Source organism: Lytechinus variegatus, chromosome 2 (genome assembly GCF_018143015.1).
Source record: "Lytechinus variegatus isolate NC3 chromosome 2, Lvar_3.0, whole genome shotgun sequence".
Classification (NCBI taxonomy): domain Eukaryota; kingdom Metazoa; phylum Echinodermata; class Echinoidea; order Temnopleuroida; family Toxopneustidae; genus Lytechinus; species Lytechinus variegatus.
In genome coordinates this window covers 9,860,496-9,871,934 of record NC_054741.1, presented here as the reverse complement: position 1 = coordinate 9,871,934, position 11,439 = coordinate 9,860,496, and the positions used below count along the sequence as shown (strand labels likewise).

At 36.2% G+C, this 11,439-nt stretch overlaps 1 protein-coding gene across 1 annotated transcript in view; it reads right to left on the bottom strand.

Annotated features, from left to right (window-relative positions):
- Nucleotides 1-2,511: 2,511 nt before the first annotated feature.
- LOC121407271 (glutathione synthetase-like) overlaps nucleotides 2,512-11,439 on the bottom strand; it is a 28,253-nt gene continuing 19,325 nt past the window's right edge. Inside the window, exons 5-11 of the mRNA XM_041598251.1 lie at nucleotides 10,822-10,944; nucleotides 10,188-10,355; nucleotides 9,062-9,131; nucleotides 8,053-8,244; nucleotides 7,132-7,213; nucleotides 6,295-6,487; nucleotides 2,512-6,000 (exon numbers count right to left, since the gene is read on the bottom strand). Coding sequence (XP_041454185.1) covers nucleotides 5,826-6,000; nucleotides 6,295-6,487; nucleotides 7,132-7,213; nucleotides 8,053-8,244; nucleotides 9,062-9,131; nucleotides 10,188-10,355; nucleotides 10,822-10,944 — 1,003 coding nt within the window. The 3' untranslated portion in view covers nucleotides 2,512-5,825. The remainder of the gene's footprint in view (nucleotides 6,001-6,294; nucleotides 6,488-7,131; nucleotides 7,214-8,052; nucleotides 8,245-9,061; nucleotides 9,132-10,187; nucleotides 10,356-10,821; nucleotides 10,945-11,439) is intronic.

Below are 11,439 nucleotides of genomic sequence, written 5' to 3'. Positions count from 1 at the left end.
TATTGATGCTTGGGCACAGCATATTAAAAAAAAGCGGAGAGCCAGTGAAACTTGTTGCCTTTGGAAGCCTATATCCATAGGCAACAAGTTTCGCTGGCTCTGGCCCAAAAGATAAGCCTGTCAACACCTTTGTATTTACCATCTTATCTCATCCATGTTCCAATGTCCAATAACATTGGAGTACATGACTTTATGTTCTTTGTTATTTACTTGTAATGCATTGATTTACTGTTGTTGTCTCAATTGAAGCGAAATAAATATTCATAAGTTCATTCATTCAATTAAAAACATGTATGTTATAGATTTTAACAGAATATCAATAGAATTATATAATTTCTACACTTTCCTTTTCTCATTTTCCTTCTTGTTTGTGGAACTTGGGGTCCAGCCCCCCCCCCCCCTCCCTCCCTACCATCTCATTCAGTGCAGCACATGTTCCTACACAATTGGGACTCGTTTGTGTGTATTTTTCTTATCGCAGTTGAACTTAGACAAATAGAGAAGTTGTATAATACAGTGCAGACGATCATTTGTAGACCTGCAAAAGCTTTGAAAGGGGAGAGCGAGTCGGAAGGGAGAGGGGTCGACAGAAGAGGAGGAGTTCGACGATGACGACGGCGGCAATGATGACGATGGTGATGAATGATGACGATAATGATGTTGATGATGGTGTTGGTGATGATGATGGCGATGACGAGGATTAATGATGATGGTGATGATGATGATGAATGATGATGATGATGAATGATGACGATAATGATGTTGATGATGGTGTTGGTGATGATGATGGCGATGACGAGGATTAATGATGATGTTGATGACGATTATGATGAATAATGATGATGATAAATGATGACGACGACGACGATGATGATGATGATAGTGGTGGTGGTGGTAGTGACGATAAATGATTATAATGATGATTATACAGATGATGATGAATAATGACGATGATGATGATGATGATGAAAGATGATGAAAGATCATGAAGAAGAAGTAAAGGGCTCGAAAAGAGGCTTTGATTACTTAAACAAATTACTTCTGTTTGCATAATCATTAATTTTATTTAAGGGACAAGGTCAAATAAGACGCAGAGGGGAAATAGTGTGGACTATAGACTGATTTGTGGGACTAAAATCAAACTCCATGTCAGATCAAATATGATCATACACTGAAAGAACCTGCGAAATAGCCTTTAATAATTGTCAGGTCAATGACTCCTTTCTTCAGGTTTCTACTGTTTACTTTAACAATATTGCTTCCTGATAAGTGGGGCAATAATCGGCAATTAGACTTGCAATAAAAGAGTTTGAATTATTTATACACGAAGGATCGTGGCGAACTAGCGACAAGATTTCCTATTTTCAATGGCGAAATTGAAATTTTTTTAAGAGTAGAAATGTTAACTGAGAACGAGGGAACACTTGCTCTTATAAATACGTAGTTATAGATAAACTTCGTTGTTGATTTACCACTAGCCCGGAATCCTGTAGTATTGAAACCAGAAAAGTATCAAAACAACACCACTTTGGAATCAAGCCGATGCTGTTTTAATAATAATTGCATGTCTTTTATAAACACCTATCTGGCGTTGTTTAACACTTCTCTGGGGTAGGACCACACACTCTAAAAAATGAAGTGCTAATTCAGCTCTTAAAGAGCGTGTATAGTGACTGCACTTCGGAGTGCTGATTTTTCTCGTTCAAATTTGAACTAGACAAATCAGCACTCCGAAGTGCAATCACTATACACGCTCTTTAAGAGCTGCATAAATTAGCACTTCATTTTTTAGAGTGCACCCTGATGTGTTACACCATAGAGATTTAACATAACACTAAAGAGTGTAAAAGAAACAGCCAAAGGTGTTGAACTAGCACCAGAAATTTAAGATATTAGATAAATGACTGGTGCGGTGCTCGTTGTACACCAATCAACACTACAGCTTTTGCTGTGTAATTATTTTTTTCTGTTCGGTTCAGATTCATTTATTTTCGCTCAGCATAAAAAAATGAAATATGTACAGGAATGATAAATGATATTAGAGAAGAAAGGAAACTACAGAAAAGTATGTAAAAAAAAACCTGTCAATAGAAGTTCCCAATAGATTGAATTAAAATTGAATGTATATGGAGCGCTGTGGCCCGGTGGATTAGTATTCGGACTTTGAAAAAAAAAATGGGGTTCCAATTTTTTTATTCCAGCGTTTATCTCTACACCATCGAATCATGTTATGAATAGTACAAAATATCACAGATGCACAGATTTATTAAGGGTTTTGAAATGAAAAAAGGGTCGTGAAAGAATGAAGGGATTTCAATTTTGTTATTCCAGCATTTATCTCTACACCATTGATTCGATCACGTGACCTGAGACAGCGAGGTACTAACAGTATACTAAAGAAATGACACGTAAAACACATTAAACCCGTAGATAAAAAAAAGGCACCACATCGTTTTGTTTTTATTTACCAAGTCCTTTGTACAAAAAAAAACAATTGTAAACACTTCAAAATACCACAAAAATATACATTTAATATTTTGCATATTTTCAAGCACATAGTGCTTATATAATGAATGAAGAAATTGATAAAGTAATTTAATTTCTACAATATTTTAAGCTATATACAATTCAGGTGATACCACATTTAGATAGGTATATGACACTAACCTACAACTCAGAGCAAAGATACATTAAATGAGTTTAAAAAAACAAAAAACAGCATGAAAGTTGCTCGTATCGGAAACAAAAATACATCAAATTTTGTGTTTCAAAGGCACAGCTGAAAAGTATCTCTTTCGGACAAAGTTTGTATAAAAACATTTCCAATACATAAGGCAAAATATTGTCATTTTTCTGAAATTAGATAATTGACTTTCAAAGATATTTTCTTCGTAAGTATTCGTTACTCATAAACGAAATGACCAAATTTGATGACTGTGACTTGACTCCTACTTCCTAATTCAGCGACTCGCAAAACTTCAATTAGGCCTAACCACGTGATTTACGTTTAGCCAATCATACTACATGTATTATGTGGAACATAATATATCTTCAATGAAATATTTAGGCCTACTGATATCGTATTGCAAATACAAATATGCCTTTAGGGACCGATATTTCCTCACATAGACTCGCAGGGAATCACACACCATGCGCGCGCGCACACACACAAGTAGCAAAAAACATAATAGTACTTCAGCATTATACGTCAATAGTAATATTAAGGTTGCCGCCATATCTCTATGGTTACCACACACCTTACGATTGGTCTGCGACCCGATATTGGAATATTTAAACGTAGTATAACTGGAGGCTGATATTTAGACATGGAATATCTTACTGTGTAATGTTCTAAATCATCTTACGAATACATAAAAAAGCAAATTTTAATATCTAGTCGTAATGACGTCATAGCAATCGTACGACTGGCTACAATTTGATACTAATTTGGCCTTGACTCCAATATAAAGGCTTGCAATTATCAAAAATTGTTATATAAGTATTGTTTCAGTTAATTACGACCACAAATGAAAGATCCTTTTCAATCACATTTTCAGAAAATGAGCAAAATGCGATTGGTTCCCAAATCGGATCGTGGACCAGTGGTATAAGATATGCGGTGTCCTCCAGGCTATTATGCATTCCTGATAGGCACATTATTCTCGGCTATTCGACCCCTATTATAGCCATCCCACACTACAGACTCCTGCTGATGTTTGGGGCTCATAAATAGTACTGTCTGTGCAATATTAATTTCATGACATGCCGCATAATTCAATCAATAGTCCCTGATGAAGTAGATGAACAAATCTATTTAAAATGTACAGTATTCTGTTCATACAACATGAAATAAAACTTCATATCAAGGCCCGTATTCTGAAGTCCAGATTAACTAAGACCATGGTATAGCACTTGTTATATCTATTTTTTTTCAGAGCTTTAATTGAGAATAAATCTATTCTTTTCATCACCCCCGAAGTGACCGCCAAAATTTGCTGTCAAATTTAATATTTCATGTTTGCGACCAGATTTTAAATTAACCCTATAAGATCAGAATACGGACCTAAGTGCCTTCTATTTGATATTTCTACTTAACGTATAACAGATTCATGTTTTAATCGAAAATAACAGTCTTAAACATTAAATGTAGATTAACAATAGCATATCATGTAAACTTACTCTGCAGTTACAAAAAGCATATAAGAAACACGTAACTTCGAAGAAATAACAATGTGATAACATTTACAACACGAAAAGTTGTACATTGAATTTTTTCTCTCTCATCAATCATAATCTATATTATGAAAAATAAAAAAAAACAAAGAATTCGGATATTTCACAAAATTTAGAGGCTTACTTTCTGGACATAAAGCTGTACTTATTTCTCACAAATGTTATTCGTCTTCCAACATAATTTTACGCTTCAGACTAATTAACTTGAAGTAAAGAAAAAATATATACTCATTCATATCTATCTGCCTAATTGCCTCTTTTTTACTATTCGTTACACGACATAATATTCATAGCCTGAGATAGATCAAAGTTACCATGATTAAAATAATTGAAATTCTTATCATATAAAACGTATTTTTGAATAAAATATAACAACCGCGCGCCGACAATATAATGTTCTTAAAACTCACTTATATTATTGCACTGGTGAGTATGCTGTTAGATATTAGTATTAAATTTCAAAAAGAGGTGTATAACATTAATTTAGTATTAAAATATGACGAGTATAGGGGTATATATATACTTTTTTTTCTTGTTTGCGTATATAGATGGCAATAATCGATGGCCGTAATATTCTTCTGTAACACGTTTTATTTTCCTATAAATTTACATGTATAATGTTGTCGTCTTCTTTCAAAACCAAACCGATCTATACAAAATTATGCAATCATTTTCTTCAGCCTGAGAACTAAATTATTTTTCCTACATCTTCGCCGCGGCGGCGTCAGAATTAGGGATATTCCGTAAGGGACAATGCAGTTCCAGTGTAAGCTCTCTATTTTTTTTCAGGGGAGATTTGAAAAAAAAGACGACTTAATACGCGCTGAAGGCATTTACTGTGTTTGTAGCACCACAACGTTTTTTTTATTATAATAGCCCTGACATACGATGCAATGATTTTTTTCTCTGAATTATTCTAAATATAAGTCTATCTATTTTCCTGAAATGCATATCGGAGAATGGTATTGTACATGACGATGGTCTACATCGTATTATGAGCATCAAAAGATGTCTTGCATGCGGGCATAGCCTACAAAGGCTGCGTGGAGATCGTAAATACATCGTACATAATGTCGATTCTCTCAGCCTCTGCGAATAGATTACACGATACCATACGTTTTTGTGCCAAGATCTATAAATGGAGCTCGGTGCTGTAGAATTACAATCTCTTCATGCCCCAAGGAAGGTCTGCACTAATCGTATGAACACCTTACGATTAGTGCAGAGTCCTTTCATTGTCCCAACAAGCTGCGTTCAAGCTATGCCAAATCGCTCCGGTGGCGCAACAACTGACAAATAAAAATATACAATATATATTCTGTTTAATTTTATACATATATACTGTATATATATATATATATATATGTATATATATTGGGAATTTCTTCTCGAGAAAACTTAGATGGCAAGATACCTGGAAGGGAGGAAGAAGCCTGTGAAATCATACGATAATCTAAGAGCCGGACTCAACATCTCTCTATAAGGACAGCTAAATACTTAATATTAATTTGGAAAATTAGTAGATTACTATAGTAGACGAGTGGGAGTTGTACCCTCCAAGAATTTAATCTTCAAGGTTGAAGTTTGTGAGTTTAATGTTCACCAAATCCATTCTGGGTTGCTGAAGGACAGATGACCTCTGCAGATGATAGATAGGGTGTGTCTAGGAACCCTGTCCCGACCATCAACCCTCCCTCATCGAGTTTAATGTCTTTAGTACGGTACAGGTATCCGGTTGTCTTGTTGAACACCACTTCATTGTTGTAACTGTAAGAAAATGTGGATTACGATCAATTGCGAGTATGGTAAATTGGACAAGTAACCAGAAAGATATCAGTTCATTTTGTGTACTGTCAATCAATACGGGGGGGGGGGGGGCAAACAGTGTTTTATCATATACTCTCTTTCAACCCCCCAACCCCTCTTTCCTTTTTGGTATTACATGAAAATCAGAAAACTATCTTAACAGGTGCCCATTGCATAAGCAGTTGCAACCAAACAAAACTTGAATTTTGCAACAGGCCCTTGAACCATTTCAATTCCCATAACTTGTTTTCCTACCTTACTAAAGTTCCGAAAGGACCAAACTCGCTGGCCACAGTCATGAGTTCTAGATCCGAGCTTCCGCACTTCATGCAATAGTTATGATTGACCGGAGAGTTGAACCTGTCCATTAGCATGTATGCCGCCCTCTCCGGGGATCCACGAAGCTTCTCCAGCGCTTCCTTCATCTTTTCCCCGAACAAATTATTACCTGCACCAAATAAATAGCGCAGGAAATTGTTGGTCGGTGAACATTCTTTTATCTGTTCCTTCATAAAAAGCCAAGCATTTGGAGGAAATCAACAGATGCCTACTTAACAGATGGAACTATCTATCATAATTCTGTTTTTCTAATTGATTACAACGTCTCTCCACTCAACCTCCACTCCCGTTCTCGACATTCTCTTCCCCGATGATTCTTGGCCTATCTCTATTCCCCTCTACGCCCCTCTCTAAAGAACCATTTACGAGGCTTTGACACCTTTTAAGACTAACCAAAGTAGCTAGATTTTCTCAGGAAGGAGCAATTATCAACAATTCTTGCAAACATTAAGTCTTATCAATGGTCCTGGATAAGCCCTCTCGACTTCGATGTCGAGATGAAAAGGGAAATCGGACTACCAAAGCGAGCCATTCAATATCGCTTGTCAGATTTTTGGCGTCCGATACTAATCTCTGACCCAAAATTATAATCAAGAACGTATTTCATGTCAAACTTAAGACACCAGAACGAATATTCTTCTTCAAATTATGAATTTAAACTATACCCACAGGTTCCAGAAGATGTACTGCCTTCTATATTCTCATGCTAAAGTCACAACGGAATGGGTTTTGCCTAAATGACAATGTTATTACCTCCTCCTTCTCTCTGTGGTTTCATGACGTATTTCATCGGGTTTGCAATCGCTCTCTCAGCTGCTTCATCACCAGCAGGTGTCTGTGAATAGAACAAAAGATTGAATTGTTTATCTAAAAAACAGAAAATAGATTTTGCATTCCGTCTTGAAAAAAAAAATATATCAAGTCTCTAGAAATGCCGCCGGTGATTACATATCATGGACCGAATTCGTAATGGATGTTTATATATTTTGGAGTGGTTTCTCAGCGGTGATAGTGATTTTTTTCAGACTATTTCTGCTTCATTTTTTTCAACTTCAAGGTATTGATTTTTTAATTTATTCAAAGAAATAACTTAAGTGAATAACTTTCAAATAACATCCAATGTTCAATTCTATTTATTTCGTGGATTTTGAATGAATCTATTTTGACGATGGTCATAGTGACAAAACCAAATGGCATTGAGAATTAATCATTAAATCGGAATGAGGGTTTGAAAATAAATCGTAAGGATTCAAATTCAATCCAGAGTTCCTCAGGATAGTAACCACTGGAAATATCATCGCTGTGAATTATCATTGTCATCTTCATTAGCATCAGCATCATCATCATCGCTTTAATATTCATTTTAATCTTCATCTTCTTCATCATCATCAGCTCTTCCGCCATTGTCTTCACCATACACAGTCATCATCACCATCATATTCACCATTATCTAAATTCATCAACACTATTATCATAATTATTAACCATCATCATCATCATCATCATTCCTTAAAAAGCTGTGTGCGCTATGAACGCCTAGCTTAGCCGGGTAATATAGGAGCGCCTTGAGCACCTAACAAGGTGGATATGTGCGCAATATAAATACCCTATATTATTATTATCATCATCACCATCATCACCATCAAGATGATAATACATCTCCTGGTTACTTACAAGATCTAGAGTATAGTGTCCTGTAAATATGCTTCGCACATCATCGACTCTCTGTTTTCCTTTGACGAAGAGTTCGATAGATCCAGGGTCGTAAAGAACTTGTTGAATCTTTTTGGTCCCAGCCAACTGCATAGCCACAGAGGGACACACGGCTGCCCTCGACTTTTCACCAAGTAACCTGGCATTCCACTCCTAGAACAGAAATTTGAAACAAATCACAAATTTCATATTTTAAAGATATCCTTCTTCCAATAATGAATTCAATTAAATAATAAAGAAGCCCTAGGTGGGTGACTCATAACTCTGTTCGTATGTTAAAAGCGACTTTAAGAACGACCGGTGAAGCGCACTTAAAGGATAAATAATGACCAATGAACATTTAATGGTGAATATATTTTGCCACAAGAAAGGATCACCAATCGTTTTTAAAGTCTCTTACGAACATCCTTATGAAACGGCCCCGGGAAACCATGACAGACACACACATTAAAGTTTTGTTCACATCTACTTTAGATTATGAAAAGGTAATAACGGCTTTTTTTAATGAAATATCTTCGATTAAAACTTACATGTTTTGAAGGAATGTTGAATAGAACTAGTGCATCAATCTGTGTAAATGACACCATTCATTTTTACCTACCGACACATTCTATCCTTACCACCATAACATCATATTAACTATAAATACCACCACGACCATCCGTATGACCATCATTATCACTATCACCACCACCATCATCACCATCATCATCACCATCATTAGCAGCATCATCATCATCACCACCATCACTATCAACATCATCATCACCATTACCATCAACACATCATCATCAGCGCCATAATTATCATCATCATCATCATCACCATCATCATCATCATCACATCATCATGGAACCACCAAATGGAGATAATGCTGGTGCTGGTCATAAGGATGAAAATGTTGATGAGGAGGAAATCATCACTTTGAAAAATAATCATCACCAACCAGAAAAAAATAAACAAATCATACCAGTTCTGTCGGATAGTCTATCGGTGAATATCCTGTTCGAAAATAGAGTATCGCAACTTCCATACCATCTCTGCAAAGAAAAAGAAGCATAAGATAGTATAGACGACACCGACGCGCGAACATCCGAACGCAGAGAACTAAAAAAAAAAAAAAAATGAAGACAATTAACTTCTTTGAGAGCCCATTAAAAGTAAACTTCCCAAACTCCATAATAAATTACGTGTTAATTGTCGCCTTTAATCATCTGCGATGTGGATATATATTGATTTTGTTTCCACTTTCTGGCACACGAACAGAGTTATCATTCACTCGAGTGAGCAAAATAAGATACATATTTGTTGATAAATATGAATTAAACAACCTCAGAAGTTTGCATGAAATAGAACCAATCGACGTATGTATTTTTTTCGCTCCACTTTTAAAGCCCTGGTCCCAACCGGGTCAAACATGCAAGTGCGTGCTTGTCTACTTGCAAAAACGTGGACAATTTTTGGGGGATCCGTAGAACTAGTGAGTATACCGCCTTCGTAAGGATTTCTCCGCAATCAGACACGACGTAGTCCCTTTACTACATGAGGAATGTTCGCTAGTTATGGATTCATTCCCAGTACAGGTGGTGTTCGTGCCCTCTACTGCCAACGTTTATCGCACCTGCAAGCACTTCCAACTTTCGAGTGAGCAAGGACACCGTGCGTCTACAGCAGGTCTAAGTACAGCCTCCGAACGATAACGAGGTAATCGAATGGAGATCGTAATTGTGGTTATAAGCACAGAACGCAACCGCTCACGGCCGTGGGAGTGACGTGCGTTGATGTATTCTCTCTCCCTACTCTTGCCACTCTCTCCTCCCCTTTTTTTCAGAAAAATGTGGCGGCCGTGGCCCCCCCCCCCCCAAAAAAAAAACCACATACGGACTAAAAACACGCAAAGTGGGTTGGGACCAAGTCTTTAAGGAATTTAGTAGGGTGCTTTTCAGATCCCCTTTGTTCAACAGTTCAAGGTTTATACATTGTGTACAGTAAAGTCTTTTATCAAACCGATTGTATGTCATTGGTGGTCTAGTGTCTGGTTCGTCTCTGTGACTTTGTCATGGGGGGGGGGGGCGGATGAATAAGGACAAACTCACATGAATAATCTTCTTTCGTCTCCCCGTAGTTCGGCTCGTTCGCCTATCTCTGGTAGTGTCCTTCTAATGACCTTCACCCGATCATCCAGGTCATTGATACCATACTCCATCCATCTCTGATCAAATTTGTTGCTCTCTTCCGGTCGTACAACAAATACTATAACGGCTCTATTCATGAAATTGGCGAACAGGAAAGAAGGAAGATCGCAGAGAAATAATACCATTAAAAAATGGTAATGATGTTGATGACGGTGATGCTAATGATAAAAAAGTTCATTAATTTGAGAAACGTCATTGGCTTCAAAATGGCAATTCGATTCCTATCACCAAATTCTGGTTTGTCAAGTCTACGATCTAGCATTAAGGTATATAAGGATGGTTTGATAACGTGATGCACAATCGAAATACCAACATGAAATCTAAATAACTGAACTCTTGCCTTCGATGTTTGCTTCCATGGAAACATTCGTTTTAATTGCTTGAAATATGTTTAATGTTACCATTGTATTTATAACTTATAAAAATGAGGCCAGATTAAACTTGTCTCGCATCTGATCCCGTTTCTTTATTACATTTTTTTGGCGAGGAGAGTGGATATTTTCCAGCTAAGTAGAGAAGAATGTTGTTAACTTACTTTGTTTCTCCGTATAATCGCCACGTGGTCACCATCCCATCAGCTACACCTTCCATTCCGTAGTTACCCGGTACACGATCTAATACCTTCTCTCTACTCATACCAAGCTGCTCTAAACTAAACCTTCAATTAAAGAAATAATTACAAGAAAAATAGCACATTAACAGCAACGACAATGACAACAATGGTAAAGATAATTTAAAGAAGAATAATGATACTACTGTTATGATTACTAATACTGATGATGATGATGATGATAAATCATAGAAAGAAATAATTATCAGACTTTCCGAAATAAATAGATTCTTTTGTATGAATTAATTATGCAAAGTTACGCATAAATCATACTTTTTGCTCTAATTTCCCCCTAAAATGCTAATTTGGGGTTTGAATATTTTTTGTACCATTTCTAACAATTATAAATGAAAAAAAATCGGGTTTAAAATAATGAATTTCTAAGGTATTTTATTATTATTTTATGAATTTCTTATGTATTTCTTTGCTTTTCGACATTTTGTTTTTCTTTGCTTTTTTCGACAATTATATAGCACAACCTTTTTGAAGCATATTGAGCAAAAATCAATTCATTTCAGCTAATGAAAGTATGAATAATTATGA